This window comes from Acanthaster planci, linkage group LG05 (assembly GCF_054643075.1).
Source record: "Acanthaster planci isolate LZ-2023a linkage group LG05, COTS_SCS, whole genome shotgun sequence".
Classification (NCBI taxonomy): domain Eukaryota; kingdom Metazoa; phylum Echinodermata; class Asteroidea; order Valvatida; family Acanthasteridae; genus Acanthaster; species Acanthaster planci.
Genome location: NC_141781.1, coordinates 20,639,936 through 20,663,306, shown reverse-complemented (window position 1 = coordinate 20,663,306; position 23,371 = coordinate 20,639,936). Strand labels below are relative to the sequence as shown.

Genomic DNA, 23,371 nt, shown 5'->3' with positions numbered 1-23,371 from the left:
TACAACTCGCCACGACCCTTTTGAGTTGAAGACCTTTTAAAAGAATCCGCTCTTTGTGAGAGTTAACAGAGTTGACCCGTGCCGTTTGCCACCTATGCGGTACCCACTTTCATCAGGATGCTGATCTGAGTAGGAGATTGACACACTCTTTCTGAACTTGAACTGAAACCAAATTGCCGATGGTACAACCCGTTCCAAACTGTCGCTTTTTAACACATGCACAGTCATGCACTGCGCTGTACGTGTGTGTATCGGTACATCCATGCCGGCAGGGGGCCTAACTATTGGCCTCATGCCACTGTCTCCCGTCTCCTGTTTCTGGTTCAGTGTGAACCACTGTTCGCGTAATAGGGAACGCCAAAAGCTCAGGGCTTCTTCTTTTTTCCCTACATGTTGGTATTAATTTAGACCGTGCACAATCACCAAACCTAACACGCCAGTTTCTGTTAAATTGTAACAAATTTCACTGCGTGCGTATGATACAGATGTACCCGGGATTTCTTTTGTCGCCGACATGAAACTAAACTCCTCTTCCTCCTTTGAAATGAAACTGTTGCCTTTCTTGCCCTCTTTTCAGAGCAACCTTGCCTTTGCGACTTGATACAGATGAAGACACAATTCCTGAAACATTTTGTGGTTGGCCATCTACGTGAGCACATACAACTTGGGTAGGAGCAAACATGCTCAAGGGAAAGATATGAAAGATGAAACTCCCACCAGATTACTGCCTGACTGAACGTGGCAATAAATTGACCAAATTGGATTTTGGGGGGAGAAATACTTAAACAATTGACCCTATTAAAAACACTGACAGTGACTGAACAAGCATGCTAGCCGGATTGGCAGGGTTTTTTTTCAGTAAAGTAGAATTCATCTTCCCTTCCTCTTGCAGTCTTTCGATAGACCAGCTGGACAGCCTGACAGGCAGCTCTCCAGAAGCTGAAGAATTTGAACCCCAACTGTTAGCTCTCTTTCCCCCCCCCCCACCCCAAAATCGGGACAGCCACAGAAGGAAGCCATCAACTTTGTCCTGGCTTCTGGAATTGTTATAATTCTGTCGTGTTTGTATGTTTTGTATTGACCCTAAGGGTCCGCGATTAGGGACGAGGCGATGAAGGAGACTTTGCTGGGGAGACTGCGACAGTTTTTGTCATACAAATATTTATGTGCAGTGGTGCATGTGCAAATGTGGTTTCCCTTTCCCCCCAGAAAAAAAAAGAGGTCACCCAGGACCAAGTTGGATTATATTTTGAAGGTGCCAAAACCAATAAACGGTCACAGAGTTCCTCAAAGTGTGCCTCATATTTCAAGACAGGTTATTCCCTGGGGTTTTTTTTCTTTATTTTTATCCCGTTCACTTGTGTATGCGTTTCGTCTGTCAGATTTTTCGAAGAGAGTAAATAATGGAGTGTTTTTGGAGATCAGAATGGGGGACAAGTTGAAGAGAAAATCAAGGTTGATGGCACGAGGATGACCCTATGTTTTCAACAGATGTGGGTCATGTCGTGTCCCCATCTATTGCCAAAAGTTGACTGGAATTTATGGAATATAAGTGTTCCATCATTCAGGTTTTGCTACTTTTCCAGCACTTCGGGGGAAAAAAAACAGCAATTAAGATATGCATTGTGTCAGCCATTTGGAGGAACTCATCCCTTGTTAGCCATCAGGAGCTCTGAAAAGGTCACAGGTGCGCTGTATTGTGTTGTGGGTGGTGTCACAACCATTTCCTGGATCCGTCTTTCTCTCCTAATCTCACCCTGGAGAACTGTACCCCTGGCAAGGAAAAAACGTTTTCAGCGAGTGTGTACATTATCAGCTTCTTGTCAACCTTCCCTCTGCAGGCACACGTTAAATTCTCAACACACAAATCAAAGCTTTGAAGACATTTCTTAGGCGATATTTTAAATGCTTTTTTGGAGGGAGGAAGGAAGTGGTAAAGTATATTTTCAGTTGGGGCAGTATGGATGTTAGGCATCTTGCTGAAAAGAAAAAGCTGTCTTACAAGTGACGATTGTTTACCATTATGAAAATGCCTTCCGTTCTCTCTGCTATCACTTGTCCATTTGAAAGATATCGAACCAACAGAAAAACAAGTCCTTGAAACAAAGCAGGCCCTCTGATGCAGTGTTTTTCTCACCCCGTCCAGTGACAGCAACGAGATATCATGTTGGCCTGTCCAGCACGCACACGCGTCAGCCATATCGCCCCGCTATCTCCTTGCCATCTTTCTCTCTCTCTTCCCTAATGCTGTTTCGCTTTATCAAGCCTCGGAGACGAACATGCTTTTAGACGGCGCTCCCAGCGGGACCGGCGCTATCGTGCAGCATCTCCCGGATTAACCCTCTTAGCAGACTGCGGCAAAACTGCGCCTTAAATGCAATCGGGCCATGGCATCTTGCTTTTTACGTTACGGCGTGCTGCGTAATGGAAGGACTCAGCAGTGTTAGTGCAGACGGCCGACTGCCAGTGAGGGAACCCTTGCAGTGTGAATTACAGCTTTGAAAGCAGCTTTTTTTTTTTTTTTCTTCCGGTACTCGGGAAAGAGCAAGTCTCCAGTTCTGCTATTTTGTTGGCTCAATTCCCTAAGATTCCAGGCACCGTCAGGTTCATATTCCCCATGGGTAGCCACGAGCAATTCAGCCATGAACCAAGACAAGTAAAAATCACTGACAGCTTACAGTGTGTCTCGAAAGAATTTTGGCTTTGCAAGACATGCTTCAATTTCAGTTTGAATAACAAAAAAAATTATGGCGGAGAATTCAGAGAACGAGAACTGCAGTCACTTTCTTAGTGCCACAGAGAGCTATAATTAATCAGAGACATTATCAACCTCAAAAACAGTAAATTGCACGGATTGATACCATAGTTTCTTCAGTAACTCCTTTTCCCGTTTTGCCTGTACAATGGAAGTAAATTTATCTGCAATTCTGTACCTGTGTAGAAAGCATATACATTGAAATTTGTGAAGATTAAGTACTTTTCCAGTGGTAAACAATCGACTAGAGAAATTTGATTACAGCCACTTTAACGCAAACCTGAATTGCATTCTGTATTTATGTGACACGTTTCTAATTTTTCTATTTATTCCCTCAGAGATGTTTCCTTTCGTTGCTGTAAGATATAGGCAGTCAAAGTTTAGAAGTGCTCTAGAAATGGTCCAAAATGTTTGTAGAAGAAAAACTTCTCAAATACGGGAGAAGAAATGACGGCTGGCATTGCTAGAAGGAACTGTAGGTGCGTAATGAGAAAACAAAACCTCCTCATTTCTTGATACACGTACTGTGTAGCTTTAGGATTGTTGTACGTGAACTGTACATGTACATGTACATTGATACGCACTTGTACAAGCCCCTGCTGGCAGTGACTAGGTATGACTTAATACCTGTATTTGTAGTTGCATGAGGCTTTAAGCCATCGTTCTTGTGCTCTTAAGGTAGAAAGGGAGGGCGTGAATGGATTCATTTATTCTGAATTACCAAATAGGACACTTTAATAAGTCTCATGCTGCGGTTAAAAACACGAGTTCCGATACAGGTAGACTAGTGAACAAGCACCGCATTTGTAGGGCCACTTAAGGCACTGCCAATCGGTGTTGTAGTCCCTCTGATGTGCCTGTGAGTCCGTCACAGGCGTCACAGGCCGTCCAGTCTTGGGCTCCAGGACAGAAGGTGTCCAGATGAATGGTGGTGACATACACCACTTTGTCATTTTTCACCCTGTCACATTTGAGTGGTCTTGGGAAAGGAAATGTGACCAGACTTGTGAAGGACTCTACTAGAACACTGGTGGGAACTAGCAAATGAGATGCTGTCATGCATGCAGCATGCCTGAGGGGACCCTGAGCTATTATGCTAATTACATGTACATGCGTGCATGCTGATCACATATGTATGCGCACATCAAACAATGACCAATCAGCTTCCAGCCTTCCTCTCTCAATTTGTAATGTAAGAATCTTACCACCAGTAGCTTGAGACCTTTTTGTCTCCAGCGGCAGTGACTTTCTGTACATAGTATGCAAGAGGACATTTTTGAAATTTAGTTCAACTTAAAAAGAATTTTCCCCAAATTAGTGCTCCGTCAAACAGGGAGAGTGCAGATTTGAAAAAGGAAGAAATCCATCTCTCCTTTCCCAAATTACAATTGCCTGCTCCCCACCTGTATAGCTCAGTTAAACGTGGACAGGGTGCTCTCACTGGACCCCACAGGGATGGCCATTTATAGATTGAAGGCAAACATTTGACCAGCAGGTAAATCACATCAGTCTGCCAGGGGTGCTCTGCCCCTTTTGAAAGGTATTCCCAGTCTTGTCTGTGAATAGAATGTCTCGCACATAGCAATTAGGGCAACTTGGGGAAAATGGAATGTTGACATCATGTGCTTCAGAGTTTGTGGTTTATCAGCCATACATAATTCGGGGGGGAAGTTGAAGGGCATTTTGTTGGTCACTCTAGCCAGCAAAATCTTTGCATTTGCCTTTTTAAAACTTACCGAATTCTCTGCTCTGTAAAAGCTTACCGGTAATTTACTTTTTTGTAACAAGTGCAACTATTGGCACTGGTAGGAGCCTGATTTCAAATTCGTACTCTGAGTGACAGTCAGTGAAAGTTGCACTTTCATGTACAAATCATTCTGAAAATGGGATACTCTCCACTCTCTGGTTTCTCTCAGTGAGTTTTGGGCAGAAGCCTAACCTGACCATCATGGGCATTCCATTTTCATCACGCATCAGTGGTTACAGCGGTGATCATGCAGGGTTTATTACAGCAGTGGCATTGGGTACAAACAACAGAGCAAAAGGGAGCTTTTTCACCGACTGCCATGAAGCAGTCTCTGTAGATACAGCACATACATGTATTTCAGGGGCGGATCCACTTGTTTTAGGGGGGGGATTTGTGTTTGCACAAGGGGGGGTTTACTATGTAGTTAAAAATCGCTGTGTCTTGGCTTTACATTGTAATTTTACACTCCTAATAAGACCCCTCTGTGTTAATGCTTTTTAAGGGGGTCTTCCAAGCTTAAGACGTAGGCCCCAGGCTGTAAACGATGTCAATGATTGGGTGGGACTCCCTTCCCCAGATTCACAAATTTCTGTAATTAACACTGTCCCCTGTACATGTAATTCTGACGCGTACGGACCGGTATAACCAGCACAGCAGGATCAGGTTTTCTCATGTTGCTGAAGATATTCAAATCCCTAAATCTCATCTGCCTCCTCATTGAATCCGTCCCCGAGGCAGTGGGAACTACTGTACATGTAAATGCCTTAAAGTTTTGTGCCTGGAGGGGGGGGAGCCTGGCCGTATTGACATGTATCCTAAATGTACACGCATCGACTGACCGACTCGCTCGATTTACACGTAAGGCTGTTTTATATCAGGTTGACTGCACCAGACAAATTCTTTGTTCTACACTCGCTGGCAGGAAGGAAGTTCTCAGATGGCAGCAGATGAAAAAGAAACTTTTCATCTCGCTACTCTTGTTGTCTTTCTTGCTACCAGCAGGTTCATTTAGAACATCATTTCAGGACATTGACAATAAGCTACATGTACATGTGTAAATTCACATTATCCCGTAGATATATTGCATGCACCTTACTACATACCAGTATCGCTATTGATTAATGCTTTCCTGCGTTCTCTACGGTCACACTAGTTTGCCAAATTGAACACGTGTAATACAGGTACAGTAATCACCCGGGCTGAGGTCTCTAGATTTTCACCTGTAACCTTTGAGGGACACCACAAAATGAGTCTTAAGTCTTTATTTTTCAGGTTTCAGTTGGCATTAATAGAAAGAGCACGCTGATTTGGGGTATCTGGATGAAACCGGACATTTATTCCTACCTGGATGTGGCCGAAGAAGTTGATTTATGTTGCGCAATGTTCTGCAGGTCAAAAGTTGCTCTTGCAACTTGCCACTTCTTTTGTTAGCGTGGGTTGTCTTTGTTCCATTGATTAAGTTTCTTAAGCAGTTGTGGTCATGAACTGTGCACGGTACGCACATGAACTGTTATCTGACAAGCCTCTTGCACTGCATATGGGACATGCACAAATGACACCCGCCCCTTCTTGTTTATTGTAAAACAGTCTAGTGATTCCTAACAATCCAGCCAAGCACTCTGACATGTAACGAAAGCCAGAGCGCCGCGCAGAAGGGGCCGAGAGACCGGCATTGGCCTTTGGAGTCGAGCGAGGCACATCGGCTCCCTTTAGTGCCCCATCCACCTTTCCCATGTTTGCCCTTCCAATTTAAACCCAATGAAAGGCAGCCAGCGCCTCGGCAGAAAAATCCACATGGCCAGAGAGGGGGGGGGGTTCTGTAAAAAAGAAAGTGCAAGCTGTCATTCTCTTAGCCTGAATTTGATTTTATTTTGAGGGGTGAGCTGTGGTGGGTGGATATCTATAAACACTGCGCTGATCTTTTGTCTTGGCGCTGCGGCAATCTGTGCCGGGGCTTTCAGCTTGGAACTAGATTGTTCAGGTTCAGCCTCAGGGAAAAAAAAAACTAAAACCAGAGTGTGTGTGGGGGATGGTTGGTGTTTGCCATTCCAATTAACTGCCAATATCAAAACCGGAGGCAGGCGGGAGGGGAAGATGCTAGTAATTAGAGGGGGGCTTCAGTAGCTCTTTTTTTTTCTTTTTGGCTTGGCTCGGCATTGTTGCGTCGCCGCCCTGTCGTCCGGAATGCGCCAGTCTAACTTTTGGGAAGGGGGGGGTAGTGGGAGAAGTGTAGCAAAACTGGTCGGCAGTGTGCCCGCCAGTTTGTTTAAAAAACCAGGTTTGTTTGCTCGGTTTGGTGCTCTGAGATATATATCACTGATTATTGGTTTATCTCCTCTGTGCTTCCTTTTTGGACAGAGTGCCTAAGGCCATGCTAAGAAGGCTATTATGCTTGAAGCTGCGCATACATGTGCAGCATGTAGCTGACAGAAAAGGACGACAGATTTGTCGAAGACAGTGTGGTTTTTCCCCTTCAGTTCTGCATTACCAAAACAGCAAACAGACAGTCTTTACCCTCAGCTCGATGAATGATGATGTTTACCAGTAGTTTGCTCCTGAAACTTGACGAATTTATTGATTTTGAAGAAATTGACGATTGGGAGTCAGGTTGGCGTTACATGTACATGTAGTGTTTCTTTTCCTCGCCTTCCACCTCTGCGGTTCTGGTTCGATTTCCTTGTTTTTCTTGATTTCCTCCTTGTTGTCAGTTCATACCCAATTCCGAGGGTTTAACCCAATGTATTCTTCTGGGGTTTTCCTCCCCTCACAAAAGCTTCAACTGCTTCTCACCGTTCCTCTCTGAGGAATTTTTTTTTTAAAGAGTTGGTGCTTAGGGCGCTTTCTGTGGAATTGGTGGTTTCATCACCAGAAAATAAGTAATACCTATGTACATGTACATGCACACAAGTGAAGGTACATGTACAGTACATGTACCGACTCCTTAAACATGGCGTGTAGCTGTGGAATCTTAAATGGTGATAAAGTCTACATTCTCCACTGGTTTCGAAGCAGGAAAACGGCATGCTAGGATGGCTTGTAGGCTTAGTCTCGGCACGTCTCATGTGTAATCACTCCACTGCACAAATGGCTGAATGCAAACAGCGGTCCCCGAGTCCTGCCGAGAAAGAGCGGCTTTGTCCTGCTCCTTCCCTCCTCCCCCCCAGTGTTTTCCTTCAGAAGGTGTTATGTTGATCTAGCGTCTGGGGTTTGCGTTTGTCCGTGCCAATGCCGTCGCGCTCAGGAAGTCAACTTAACCCGTTAAAATGTTAGCACTGCAGGGAAACGTTATCCTTGTAGTGCTGGGAGCAGAATTTACCATGTCTGAGGGGATAGTTCTTCTTTCTTACGCCGGCCTCTAATAAAAAATGGTAAAAATGGCCCAAATCTCAGGGCCCTGTAACCCAGTAGCCCTAGGCTACAGGCAAAGATGCAGACAGGCATATATACATGCCAGGCGCTCTAGGACCGGAACCCTCCAGAAGAAATAATTGTTTTCAAAGAGACCTCCCCCTCCTTCCCTCTTTCTGGGGCTGGGTAGCGGGGAAAATCCAAAAAGCCCCACTGGCCGTGGATGTGTCCAGGGTTGAAAGTGGAGACCCATGCAGAGTGAGAAAATCTCAGAGGCGAGGATGTAGCACGAGAGACGAGAAAAAAAGAACAATTTCCAGTGCCCAATGGACTGACAGAGTGCCAGGGCTCTCCGTCCTCTTCAGAAGCTTTTTACATTGTTTGCCCACACCAGCTCCCCTGTACTCCATCCAAACATAGCATATGGTGTTTGGCCAGCACTCCAAACGCAAGTGTTCCGCGTGCCGGCGTGCCGCGCACACGCGCCTCACGCCGGCGGAAGAGGGCCAAGGAAGGGAAGGAGAATTGGGAGGGAAGGGGGGTTGGGAGTCAAAGAGAGGCAAATTTGGGGAGCTTTTATCGCGGGTGATGGATCGGGCCGGGGGGGGAGGGGAACTTGACGCTTGGCTGTAGCGTGTGCAGGGGGAGAGGGGGATGTTGTTTTGTTTGGTGTCGCTCAGTGTGTGCGACATAACGGTTGAGCTGTCGCTGGAGCACCCTGGTTAGCTGGGCCGTGCACTTAATGCACTTTCTGCTTTTAGGGGGAAGGCCTCTCATAGTGTGTACCAACGCATAGTGTACACAGTAGTCTTGTGTTCACACACACACACACGGCCCAGGTTCGTGGGCTGCCTTACAAAGCTAGACTGCACCATTCGTTCCCAATCCTTGGCACAGGAATAATGTCCCAGTGGGTTTTTGACTTACTAACCTACCAGAGATTAAACCTGGCTGGCCCAGATGATTAGAGTGGGCCAAGTTGACACATGGCAGCCTGAGTAAACCAGACAGGATGACCAGTTTTTGATAATACACACACTTTAAGAGCCTGAACAAACTGAAAAAATTCTGTGGCCATAAATGATAATCAAATCCCCCAAATTGTGGTGAAAGCATTTTTGTGCATTTTGGGTGTTTGGATTGTTGTGTTTGATTCATGGTTTGCGTTTGTTTGTCTTTAATATTTACTGGTAGTTCTTACAACTTGTTGAAAAGTGTCCATTCTCCGCACTTTCCCGTCAACAAGGTGCCCAATCAAAATACAGAGGACTACAGCGCATATGCATCAGCAGCAAAGATACGAATGATTATTAGCTATTATTTTCAAAGATAAATTGCATTCTGAAATTTAAAGTTTAAACCAAACCGTGCGTGGACCAGTTCTCTCTTGCAACTGGTGTTCATTTCAAAGCCATGCATGCACATGTACAGGTGCTTGTTGGTCCATTATAGAGGAATAGAACAAATATCTGTGTCGTTGCAATTTCAAGAGAAAGTGCTGAGAGAGCATCTGCTGAAGTCTTTAAAGTACAGGGGCACATGCCCTATTTGACAGTGTTGACATAGCAAACATTTTTGAATGCACCAGCTCAAAAACTGTATACAAACCTCTCCAGAACCTTAACCAAACAACCCTAGGACAGGGACTCTCCCCCACAATTGCCTGTCCCCAAAGCGAGGTCAAGTCAGCTTGGCCTCCATACCTCCCCTGACCTTCCAAAAAAATCAGCCAGGTACATGTACTTATACACACCTAGTACACCAATGGCCCCAGTGGATGGCCTCCAGGCTATTTTGGCTCCTCTTCCCCCCCCCCCCATTTCGCTCTGGTGATAAGAACAATTAGTGTCTTTGTGTGTGGTACCCTGTCCTCTGATAACTAGAAACAATAGCTGGAGTGCTTGAGTCACTGGGGGCGCGCACCTGTTGGCTGGCTGACAGGATGGGGCTGTTCAGTTCACCTTCATTTGTTGCTCCAACCAGGAGGATTTTCTTATACTGCCCAAAGTGGGCTCAGAGGAACATACACATTTACCCTGAGAGGCATCTTGCAATTCTTAGGTAACTACTACTTGAAACCACGAATTTTCTTCTGGGGTAGTTTGAACCAGACAAGATGTATTGGCCACATTTTTTTTACTTGAAATTTTTCCAGCACTACAGGTATTAACTCTTGGGAGCCATGTGTGCACCGTTTGGGCCACATGTGGTACTCCTCATAGGAAGTTCATCCTTTTTTGGCAACACTTGTGAGTTGTCACCATGAATCAATATTGTGCTTTTGACAGGCCGTGCACTGCAGGGGTCTTGCACATTGGATGTTACATTGCCGGCTTGTTCCATTCAGGGGCTGAAAAAATAGAATTCTTCGTGAGTTTTACATGTGTGACATCTCTGCATACAACTCTTTTTTCGTGAGCATACAACATTGTGCACACACAGTGGGTAGTTGGGTGAGGTTCAACGTCCCTTCTGCCCCAAACTGCTGATGCCTTACCCCTCATTTTTTGCAGGGAGGAATATGCTGCCTCTTTTTCTTGTAGTAACGAAATATGAATGCTTTTCCAGCTTTTAACTTGTAATTTCATGGTGCATGTGAGCATGTGCAAGCTAAACACCGGTTTCCCCACTGCGGGATAAGGTCCCTAATAACATTGCCCACCTTGAGACAAATTAAGCTACCTGAAATTAACCTGGATTGCAGGACAGCAAGCCCCACCTGTCGCCCAGGTGAAAACCTAGTCCCCAGCGGCTCTGTTATTCTTCAATTTCGGCGGCTACATACTTTCCACCGGCTTTTTTTTTTTCTCTGGCTCACCTGCAGTCATGGTAGAACAAAGGAGAGCTTTCTGCTACCTTTACACCTTGGGCGGGGGTTCAGTGAGTGGCGATGCAGACAAGTCAGGGGGAGAAAGTCGTAACAGCTCTTGTCTCTTTCCCGGGGCCCTAATGTTGCTCATTTGTCACTAAAGCAACGCTGTTTCTTGTGAGATTTGGTACATGTACCGGTACCCATGCAGTGTCTCGTTTGGTGGACGTGAAGTCTGTGCGGTTGTGCATTATCCCACTGTTTTAGGGAAAGCCTCGGCTGAAATCACTCGTACCTGAATGTGCCATTTACCATCCTCCCCTCAAACTGGGATGTTTGTTTCTTTGCCGTGATTGTAAGTGAATGCTGTACATTTACACGTACACGCATGTATGTACTTCTAATCTGTATTTTGTCCTGTACTCAATGTACAGATGTACATGACCAGTATCATAGTCACTGGCCGTGACTGTGCCCACACTGAGGCATCAACAGACTTCGCGGATCGCGTCCTTACTGTAAAGCTGATGCCAGAACCAAGCGGTAAAGCCAATGTCAGGCTTGACGCTTTGCTTCTTAAAATGCAGACCCATGTTTCGTCAGCACATACTGTCCTGGCAGCATGATGTCAGGGACATATTGCACACCTGCCAACTGTTCCGATTTGATCAGAACAGTTCCAATTCTTGACCTTTCAAAGGCCTTAAATTGGAACATTCCAATTTCCATAAAAAGGAGGAAAAATAAGTCCTGGTTTAAAAGGGCGCCATTTGCAGGAAAAAGGAGGGCAGTGTTTGCCGGGAAAAGAGCTCAAAATGACGTTTACACGTGCCCACAGGTACGTACTTGTATGAATGTAATTAGTTTCTCTCACACGGCTGCTTGTTCTGCTGTGGGCTTGTAAAAATGGGTGTTCCAATATCTGACATGTTCAGTTGTTGGTAGGTATGTTATAGGCACGCCTGCAGTGTCTGTCTATTGCTTTGTGCGCCGAAGACCATGAGGACATGTGATCCTCCTCTGTTGTGACAGTCTTGTAAACTCATCCAGTAATCCCTGCCTCTTATCGCAAGCAGCAGTCAGTCCCAACAACAATAACAATTCACTCTTGCAGCAAACATTCCACGAGACATTGGCATAGATCCGGCTGATGGCTCATTGTTATCCTGGGCATTTGGTGTAAACATTTGCGCGCCAAGTCTCGTTCGGGAAATCACTCTGTTTAATTCAATTTTTTTTTTTTTCTCCGCGTCTTTTTCTTTGAAAACGTGGAGGACTGCATTCTTGTATTACCCGGGCTTCACCCAAGGAACAGTTATTCCAGAAAAAATAAACGGATTTCCCCAATGACATCATTGGGGAAACATTTTATGCATTGTAATTAATTCCACGCGGGGGGAACATAATCAAATTAGAACAGAATACATTAGCCTGCGTAGTGTAGCAAGTTCCCGCTCGTGTTAAAGCGCACACAGCACCCCCCCTCTGCTTTCGCCTGCCAACAGAAAAATGATAAATGATACTGTCGCCTGAAGAGGGAGAGAGAGTGTGTTAGCCAGTTGGGTGAGTTGTGTATTGACTGGTGCGCCAGCTTCTGCGGTCTGATTTTTAAAGTGTTTCCAGTGCGGCTAATAGGGCAAGGCACTATATGCAGCGTGTTCACTTATTAGGCTTGGAGTACTATTGACATGATGCTCCACCGCCGAGCTCCGCAGAGAAGACCACGTGTGCAAGTCGCAATGGCCCATTGAATATTAACACCGGCCTTTTTTTTTTTCCCCAAAGCAAATGGCGGAGCGTGGCACCAACCCCCTCTCAACTTGTTACGCGTCATTTCCTGAAACAGCATCTTTCCCAAGGTGGCAGAATTTTTTTTCTGTCTTCCACACTCAGCAGCTCTCAAAAGCGGCGGGCGGGACTTTTTTTGGAGGGGGGGGTCCCATTTTGTCTTTTTAAGAAGGAAAACTGAAAAGAAAGGGGAGGGGGGATTCTTCCCCGACTTGGCAACGCAGAATTGGCAGCCAGCGGCGAGAAGCGTGAAGCACTCCATGCGGGTGGGAACTGGAATGTCCGCGGGCTGGCTTTTAGCACCCTTCGGGTCTGTCCTGTCAAGCCTGTGAAACCTAACATATGGCAAGGGGGAAGGAGGGGCCACGGGGGGGGGGGGGGTGTTTGGGAGATGGAGGGAGATGGAGGACTGTCTGGGCCACCTCCCTGTACGGTCCACAGAGTCCATGGAATGCAAACGCTTGAGGTGTGGATGCTTGCTTTTTGACTCTGCCTCGCCAAGACGCGTCGTGCTCCCGCATGCTCTTGTGTACTTCAGTGTTTCTTGCCGCACTCTCACAGTGTTGACGACTGGTGCCTTATGTGTGGCCGGCAGACGTGCTCGGGAGGTGTTTTTGTTTTTCATGCCTCAATCGAATGCACCATCTGTAGAATTGACAGGGTTTTGGGGGCTCTGCGCGGTGAAAATTCTGCTGGTTAATTCGTTGCGTGGTCATCTTTGCTCTCTCTTGTAGATGTAGGACACGTGGACGCCGATTGGATCCTGCATACATGGACTTAAGTTAGAGTTTGTGAGAATTGCGTGTAGTTTTACCAGTCGCTCTATGCATGGTTTTCCTGGTTCATTCTGTCCTGAGCTTGGTATAAGAGCATTCAGGTATTTGTTTTCCAACACAGTCTCCAAGGGCAAACAGTTGGCTTAATTCTGACCTTGTGCTTGGTAGGAGACAATACACAAGTTCACTTTTCTCTATTGCAATATTTCTAGTTTTGTCCAGGAATTTCTGAAAACCTTCTCAAACTGATCATTGTGATCAAAGTTGATTTCTTTTTTTAGCTCCCTGCCCAAGAACAGTCTGTCTTTCAGAACCGTGCCTAAAAACAAAAACCAAAAAATTTATCCCGAATCAAATAATGGCTGAACAAAAACCAATCCGAAACTTCTAGTAATCGCATGCTGTGTGCATAACTCCCGGCAACAAATTGGGAACGTGATCCCACGGCATTGTCACAGATAACGCCGTGGGTAAGTACGGAGCAACCTGCTGCCCCTCAAGTGAGTTGGGGGGGGGGTAAATCACTGGATGTATTACACATCGGCAAATGGTCTCGCAAGCCAATACGACTTAAGTGTAATTACCCCTTGCACGTACAGCAACTCATCCTGTGGAGGTGCGAAGTCAAGAACGCGCTCATACCCCAGAGGCAGACACGGGCATAAATTAGATTAGTTTTGTCCTTTTTTTAATTCATTTCTTTTATTGTCGGCGGAGTGACATATACCTTTCTTTGTCCCACCAAATTAAACAGGGCCTCTTGGATTCTTTTGTATCATACAGACGGTCTGAAATCACGGTTGTAGGTTGTGGTTGGTTCAAATTTGCTTTGGAGCTCTTGAGAAAAGGAGATTGCTTGAAAAAGGAAGGAATGGAATTGTCCGTAGCGCCATTTCGTGGGCTTATACCAATAGTACCAGGCATTCTTGTTCCTGTCAGGCCCTCACCTACTTTATGATTCGAGCATTAACTCAGAAGAGGCCATGGCCTCCCTGCGTCACGGTCTATTTTTAGTGGTAGCTATATATCAATCTATTGACAAGGTGTCAGGGTATGAGCAAGTCAGGGAACCAGACTGCATCTTGGCTCTTGCAGCGAGCTACGCATAGCTACCGGTACATATGTAGCTATGTGTGCTTGTACTGTATGTGGGGCACGTTCCATTCTGCCACTACATACATGTATATGTACATGCACATGTATGTCCACACTTTGTGCTGTGAAACACAATCAGCAAGTAGGACACATCTGACAAAACACTTGGTAGGGCTTCCAGTTGACATCGATATAAAGGCATTCTGACTTGCACCAGCGTGTTAAGGGACTGCAGCGGCCACACTGTGGCATACACGCAGGCTTAAACCGTGCCTGCTCCAACAAAGACAAATTAACAGACAAAGCTGCGTTGTCCATCCACAATTAGGAATGAGTTCCCACCACTCCTCCTGCCCTCCCCCCCAGCAGTTTCTTCTACAGGCATTATTTGCTCCGAAGTTTGACAAGTACGAGTATGGTACACGTATGGTATTAACAGGGGTAAAACTGGTTGCATACACCATTTCAGGCAAATGAAGAAAAAGTGTGCGGTTAAACGCTGTGTTTACAGGTGCAAGCCTTTTGTAATTGTTGTCAGACAACCTCAGGCTAATCTGCTATGTTTAAAGTGTTTGACACTGCCCAGGGGGAGAACACCAAATAGCAAACGACTTGTTTGTTAAATGCTAAACAGTGCCTCAGGTGGCTTATTTAGCTGAAGGATCTGGACAATTGTTGGCCAGCAAACAGGCCTTGGTGGTGCCCTTGTGGTGGGCACACTGTTGTGGTGAACCGACTAATTAGAGCCCTGGTTAAGCTAGGGTAATCCCTGATTACAGACAAAACTCTTGAGACCTACTAGTAGATCATGTCCATACATGTCTTGGCTTGAAGTTCAAAAACAACAACAGGCTTGCGTATAATCCCAGTCACTGCTCTCAACTGTCAAACTTGTACACTGCCCTCGTGTGTCCGAATTTACAGTCATCCTTTCCTGTTGGCATTGTGGAATACACTTCCATTAAGTGTAAGTTACATGTACATGTAGAATTGTATCCGTGGTGCCATATGCAGAACAATCATCCATGTACTTATTACTACATGTTCATGTTGCTGAATCCAGGCTACATCAGCTTTGCTTTTTGAACCTTATACCGGTAAACTACCACTGTATTTTAAGTGTGCAAGGGCAAATTCTAAGGAGAGAGAGTGGGCAGAGGGGTACTCATTTCGTATTGAATGAAATGGGATTCGTGTTTCGAGATAAGAAAATAGGAAGAATATTATTCATTCATGTTCCCTGTTAAAAAGCTCATAAGATTCGGATACAGTAGTATTATGTCCCAGCCTAGTGATCAGGAAACTATTAAACCATTCTTCTTTGAAGACTGCCAAGCGTGGATGTTAGATGTATCAACATTTAAGACTCAATTGTATTTCTGCATAGGAGTACGTGGACACATATTTAGTGGTAATTTGTTAGGCATACCTTAGACATAGGCTCTACATTGTACGCACTGACTAAAAGAGGGTGCGTTGCTGCGTAGGAGCTGCGTCCTGCGGGGCCGGCAGCATGCGTCCCTCTCATGGCTATACGTGCATGTGGCGTTTGAGAATAGGCACCCCCCCTCTTTTTTTTTGGCATCTGTTTGTTGCTCATGCCCGTACCGGTACTTGCCCAAACCACACAGTGCCGTACCCCCAATGAAGAAATCCTGCCGGCTTCCTGCTGGCTGGCTTCAAGCTTCCCATGTCTGGTGGGTGCGTTTGTCAGTTTTCTCAAAGAGAAAGAATGTACTGTAACATCGGGTAGGACAGGAACATCATTTCATTGCACAGTAGCACTGATAGCGCGTAACATAAAGACATTGATGCATTGATGCTTCAGCACTTGTCTTACCATTTAGCGTACATCTGTGTTCTTGTTTTTTTTTCCCCATTCATTGCTCAGTGCTCAGGGCAGCCAGTCAGAGATGATATCAACAAGTCATCACAATATGTACCAGTATACATGTACGTACATGTACATGCATGCACCCGAAGAGATCTTTTATCAGAGGGGTCGCGTATGTGTTGTTTCATTGGGCAACTTCATTGCACACTCTCTTGCCTGTTTCCTCCATGGCTATATATAGCTGTGGTCCCCGTGTGAGTAGAGTTTGTTCATTGCTCCTTGCCACGAGGGATCTTCTCTGGGTTCTCCGCTTTTCTTGCCTGCACAGAAGATCCACACTTTGGATCTGTGGCCATGATTCATGGTAACATAGGGATCACCTTGGTGGCTGCGTGAGGCGACTTACACATGCCTGACCACACTGGAGCTACATCTTTCCTAATTCTGCCATCTTGAGATGTCCAAAAATTAACCAACATTTCAACAAAGTTGGCGCTTGTAAATGATTTAGGGGCAGGGATTGGTACTTTAGTGTAGTTAAGTTGTACCAGATATCCACAAAAGGAGCAACAAACTATATGCGTATTTGTTCAAAACAAAAAAGAAAAACTTTAGAAATACCTTTTTGCCTTATGTTGGTGGAGTGCATTCAGCTGGCTTTTAAAGTTACATCTCTAATAGAATGCAGTTTTGTACCCTAATTTGTTAATTTTTTCCCCCTTTTTATTTTATTGATTTTCAACACCGAATAATCAATTTTGAAGGATATTCAATAAAGGATCAAATACCCAAATATTTGAATAATTGGCAGAGCACTACATGTCCATGTATGCTACTTGTTTGATGTTCGTAAGTTTGTTTTTCCCACTTTTTTACTATGCATGCTAATGAGAAACTCTAACTCTAAGTAGGATACAACCAGAGCTATGTAACAGCAGTTACATACATGTAGTTTGTTTTTTTTCTAAACTTAAATGTCATCGACTATGAAGTATAAATGCAATTCCTATGGGTGAATAAATGGCAATGGAATGGATATACTGTGGCGCCGGTGGATTTTCAAGATCTGTAACAACATAATTATAAAAAAATCCTTTAATCTGTGGAGTTGGGTGTTTCTTTTCTTTCTTTTTTTTTCCATGCAGACGAGGAATAAAAAAACTCACTCACCATTCATCCGCATAGGGGATTAACATGAATATTGCAGTTTAATCGACTTGAAATAGGGCATATTCCCCTTGCATGAAAAAACCCCAAACTTTAAAACTTTTCCCCATATGTTTGAAAATTCAAATTGATCAAGTTTGTCTACTTGCGTTTGTGTAGGATCAGTTATATGAAAAGTTTCCCCTGTAATGTACAATTTTTATTTCATGCATATTAAAGGCCCTTAATGTTTTCAGGAACTTGACTGAAATGTTCCTACATGTATTAGTAAGAAGATATTCCATGCATTTGACAGTGTAATGTTTGAAACATCAGCCCCGTCTTTTCTGTGCTGGTAGTTTAACCACATTCCCAAGAGTTGTATCACACATGTGCAGTAAAGCTACTGCGTGAGCCGTCAGCTCTGGAAAGGGATTTTGGAGGGATCTGCTAAAAAAATTGACATTTTATGAAGTTCTCCAGAGGCCACAGGTGTATGCACCTGATTGTAGCATTCGTACGTCAACTTGGCCTGGGCCCTACCCCCCCCCCGAAAATGGCCTGTTTGTTGTTACAAAGTTTGTGACTCTTTTCAGGCAACTGTTTTAAAACTTCCATTACTTTAAAGAAATTACTTAAAACCATTTGTACATGTATGGAGGTACAATTTTATTGTAAAAAAATCAGTGTACATGCATGCTCCCTTAACTACTTTTGTAAATTGCGTCCTAGCACAAGTCAAAATCCCGTGGCAAAATCACAGGTCAAGTCGCAAGTAAATCTGTAGAACTCTGTTGTAATTCATTATTAATATTTATCGTCAGCGACAGTGACAAAAGATGTAAATTTTCCACCCACATTGTCAAGTTGGCCATCCAGGCATCACGGATGGCGAGACGCCCCCTTTTTTTCCCTCCCCAGTTTCAAACTTTTCTTGTATAACTGTATTTTTCCTCTCTTTTCTGTCCTTTGTTTTTTCAACCTGCAGAGAAAGACAAGGACCGCGACCTTCCATCCCGGACGTCTTTTGAGCTGCGCTTCCCCGAGTCGTCGTGGGAGGATGCCGTGAAGTTCTTCGGCGGTGGGTCATCATGACGTCAACTCTTCCACCGAGGTTAAAAGGGGCTTTCAGGGTTGTTGGCTGAAGCTGTATTTGAGATTTAAAATGTGTGCAGTTGTGAATTGTGCAGCTGGTCTAAGTAAGCCGTTTATAAACAGTGTTGTAGCAAGAGTCCTTTTCCGAGGCCTCAATTCTACCGACTCACAAGTTGAGGCAGTGGGACTTTGTGACCGCCACTGCAAAAAGGTGTATTACGTCACATTTGTTTGGAATTTGAGTTAGATATAATCAAATTGCTCACATCCTAAGCTTTCATTTGATATATAATTCATCCCAGTGGCCTTTGCGGTTTGGAGTTAATTTCATTTTGTCACACATGCTTTTTGAGATAATGCCTTTTAAACACTACGAACAGAAAACTTAAATTAGACACTATCTTGGTTTTCCTTAGCAACGGGGGCTTTTGGCATTTGGCCTCAAAATATTTCCAAATATTTTCACCCTCCGCACATGGAATGGGCCATTACGCCTTTTTGCACAGCGCGACTTGATACACCCTTTTGGCAGAGCGGGTCACATTTAGTGAAGTATGAGGGCAGTGCGCGCTGATGACCAAGTTTTGGAATTGAAAGGAGTAGAAGGGGGCAGACATTCATATCATGTTCTGACAAAAAAGGTCCCGTGTTTCTCTTTGGACACCAGTTCCGATTCCTTCTCCTGAGGCCACCCACCCAAACAGATTTCCGTGCCTACCCAAATTTTTGTATGTTTTGTGTCTCTCTCTCGGAAAGCATTTTTTGAAATTTCCAACGCACTTTTTTCTCCTTTTCTTTTTTAGCCGTGTCTCGCCAAATAGTCCCATTGACTTGCATGTGAACAGCGATATCGATTGTGCGCACACTACGAGAGTATGCGTATCGTGTAATCCCCATAGTATCTGTACATCAATGCTACATCAATACGTCACGGCTCCAGACTAACGGCGACTTTCATATCAAACGCATTTTAATTCATGCAACATATTTATACATGGCAAAGAACATAAACCAATTGACTAGTATTGTGTATTTTGAGAGTTTGTGTTTATTGTCCTAAAGTAGTATCGTGTACATATTGTAAAATTTCATATAAACTCCCTGCCAACTATTTATTAGTCGGCGTGATGTAAACCTAAAACGGTTAACTGGCCTTATCAAAATTCCAAATTGCACAACATTATGCAGCTCATAACGGCGTAACACCTCAGATATTGGATTCAAGGAAAGGGCCCATGTACAAACACACACATATTGACAAGCATGACTAGAGAATATTGCTGCATAGCATCAGAAGGAACAACTTCAGTCGCCAAAAGGTGTTAGTTTTTCCACTTCTAAGTTTCCCAAATTGAGATCTCTGTGTGCACATGTACGTTAAGTGAATTTTAAGATGTTTTCAAGTGTGGACAGTTTAAGTTGCGTGCGCAGTTGAATGTAAGTTTATGACTTGCGAGTAGAGCATCGTTATGATGCATTTAGTACTGATTTGTTTCCACGTTTGTATTCCTTTTAATTCAGTGTCCTGAGATCGCAGCAAGTCTGTGTCAGGAGATTGGAGGAGTTGACTGAAATTCATAAAAATTTAATTTCACGTCGACTCTGAACATTCTCTAAAGCAGTTGGATGAAACTAACTTTGTGTGCTTTAAAATATTAAAACAATTTCACACAGGGTGGTATCATTTTTTGTTTATTCTGTCCAAAATTATCTACTCTAAGGAAATCATTAATTACAACATTTAAATAAAATACAACATATTTATTTTCATTCAATTTTAGGAATTGTTCATTTTGTCAACCAAAGTAAGGACTTTATTGCAAACATTGGACACAAAAATCATCTTGCACGTACATGTAGTTCCTTGCAGAAGGACGTTGATTTTGTCAAACTCCTTTTCTTTGTGCTTTCACTGACCGCTTGTAAGAACTATCATTTAGCTAGAAATTGAGTTTACCCGTGTGTAGAATTTTGTTCAAGGCCCAGTGATATGTGAAGTGAGAGAGAATGTCGGACATCTTCACATGCGATTTTCTGAAAAAGCTTGAACAGTTGATGTAATAAGGCCAAGTCATAGTAATGGAGGTTTAGTTTTGAAAGGTTTATTGAACAGTGCTATCGTGGCATTGTTTGGGTGGGCCATTTTTTGCACACTTGTTTTTTTGGAGGGGGGCCCTTGTTCAGTCATTGGTCATAATGCATGTACGTACATGTACATGTACTTACTATTTGTTCATGGTAGGGTTCATGTTCTTGTCCTCTTGAGCCATGAGTTGGAGGGAGCGAAATCTGTTTCAGGAAAAAAGAAGGGTATTTGGTTAAGTACAGTAATCCCAAGGCACATGTACAGTACTTGGTTTACCAATGCGCAATCTGATTTAAGAAGGGGTTTAGAAAGTGAAGCGACAACAGAATTAGAATGACTTGTGAGGCGTTACGTAAAATTGGACAAAAATGCAGTGTTTCCTTTCAAATTCTCTTAAGGAAAACTTTCCTGGGATCAGCTGATTTCTTTATTTTTCACTTCACACTCATGTCGTTGAAAACTGAAACACACTGTACAAAGTCTTCTAAAAATTGGTATTTCCTCGTTTTTTTGTCAAAGTCCAAGTTGCACGCCTGATAAATGCAAGTGTCCACTGCATCAGTGCATTCCAAATTGCGATAGGCACTACATGTGCATGTACATGTATCGTACATGTATGGCCATGGTTGGTTAAATGAACAGTTGGCAAAAAGCTGAACTTGAAACACAGCAGAAATCTGTACATGTCACTGGTGTTGCAAAGCCAAGTTGCAAGGCTCATGCTGTTGGGTATCAACAAGCGTCAGCGACCATCACCAAAACCTCAACAAATTATTCAGGCACATTTATGCCCATTTGTTTTTTATTTGCAATATTTATTAGGCTCCTGCATGTCCTATTCAATGTATCGTATCTATCTGAAATGATACTCGAGCGTTTAAATTTGAGTGACCGGCCGCCATCTTATTTTCACGTGGACGGCAGAGTAAAGAAAGATGGCAGCCTCCATACATTGCGAACAATTTTCGGTTTTCTGCAAAAATCTGGAGGTAAATTCGATGTTTCTCTTACACAGCAGCAAGTCTTAGACTCTCTAAAATATGATAAAAACCACTTTTAAATCTTTAGAGAGTATTTTCAAGTTGTTGACGCTTTGTTGATGCTTCTTGTGTATTCTGAGGCTTGTTGACGCTAAATAGCATTGCAAAGCTAGTGTGGACAGTAAATTGTGTTTATTTTCTCTGTTACGCAGTTAACCCCATTGAAAATGCTTATTTTTTCGTGAACTGTGAACACTTTGATTTATCAGTTGGATTTTTTGTTAGTATTTCCATGACTTGTTCCTATTCCTGTTTGCTCTCGATAAACCCAAAATGTTTTTTTTTGGGGGGGGGACCATTGTGTGGACTTGATGTCCACAGGTCTTCACTGTCTGCACTGTGTGGACATCTCTGTTCTCAAATCCAAAGAATAAATAAAACATGCTTTGAACAGTTAAGTTTTCTTGTTTATTGAACAGTGCTATCGTGGCATTGTTTGGGTGGGCCATTTTTTGCACTCTTGTTTTTTTGGAGGGGGGGGGCCTTGTTCAGTCATTGGTCATAATGCATGTACGTACGTGTACATGTACTTACTATTTGTTCATGGTAGGGTTCATGTTCTTGTCCTCTTGAGCCATGAGTTGGAGGGAGCGAAATCTGTTTCAGGAAAAAAGAAGGGTATTTGGTTAAGTACAGTAATCCCAAGGCACATGTACAGGACTTGGTTTACAAATGCGCAATCTGATTTAAGAAGGGGTTTAGAAAGTGAAGTGACAAAAGAATTAGAATGACTTGTGAGGCGTTATGTAAAATTGGACAAAAATGCAGTGTTTCTTTCAAATTCTCTTAAGGAAAACTTTTCCCGGGATCAGCTGATTTCTTTATTTTTCAATTCACACTCATGTCGTTGAAAACTGAAACACACCGTACAAAGTCTTCTAAAAATTGGTATTTCCTCGTTTTTTTGTCAAAGTCCAAGTTGCAGGCCTGATAAATGCAAGTGTCCACTGCATCAGTGCATTCCAAGCTGCGGTAGACACTACATGTGCATGTACCGAACATGTATGGCCATGGTTGGTTAAATGAACAGTCGGCAAAAAGCTGAACTCGAAACACAGCAGAAATCCGTACATGTCACTTGTGTTGCAAAGCCAAGTTGCAAGGGTCATGCTGTTTGGTATTAACAAGCGTCAGCGACCATCACCAAAGCCTCGACAAGTTATTCAGGCACATTTATGCCAATTTCTTTTTTTAATTTGCAATATTTATTAGGCTCCTGCATGTCCTATTCAATGTATCGTATCTATCTGAAATGATACTCGAGAGTTTAAATTTGAGTGACCGGCCGCCATCTTGTTTTCACGTGGACGGCAGAGTAAAGAAAGATGGCAGCCTCCATACATTGCGAACAATTTTCAGTTTTCTGCCAAAATATGGAGGTAAATTCGATGTTTCTCTTACACAGCAGCAAGTCTTAGACTCTCTAAAATATGATAAAAACCACTTTTAAATCTTTAGAGAGTATTTTCAAGTTGTTGACGCTTTGTTGATGCTTCTTGTGTATTCTGAGGCTTGTTGACGCTAAATAGCATTGCAAAGCTAGTGTGGACAGTAAATTGTGTTTATGTTCTCTGTTACGCAGTTAACCCCATTGAAAATGCTTATTTTTTCTTGAACTGTGAACACTTTGATTTATCAGTTGGATTTTTTGTTAGTATTTCCATGACTTATTCCTATTCCTGTTTGCTCTCGATAAACCCAAAATGTTTTTTTTGGGGGGGGGACCATTGTGTGGACTTGATGTCCACAGGTCTTCACTGTCTGCACTGTGTGGACATCTCTGTTCTCAAATCCAAAGAATAAATAAAGCATGCTTTGAACAAGTTAAGTTTTCTTGTTTATTGAACAGTGG

At 43.6% G+C, this 23,371-nt stretch overlaps 1 protein-coding gene across 7 annotated transcripts in view; it reads left to right on the top strand.

The window, feature by feature from the left end:
• The window catches only part of scaper (S-phase cyclin A associated protein in the ER), a 101,496-nt gene that overhangs the window by 56,166 nt on the left and 21,959 nt on the right, over window positions 1-23,371 (top strand). The window contains exon 31 of one of the 7 annotated variants that reach the window (XM_087137073.1): window positions 18,287-23,355. The exons of the other annotated variants lie outside the window; for them this stretch is intronic. Coding sequence (XP_086993199.1) covers window positions 18,287-18,393 — 107 coding nt within the window. The 3' untranslated portion in view covers window positions 18,394-23,355. The remainder of the gene's footprint in view (window positions 1-18,286; window positions 23,356-23,371) is intronic. 7 annotated transcript variants of the gene reach the window in all.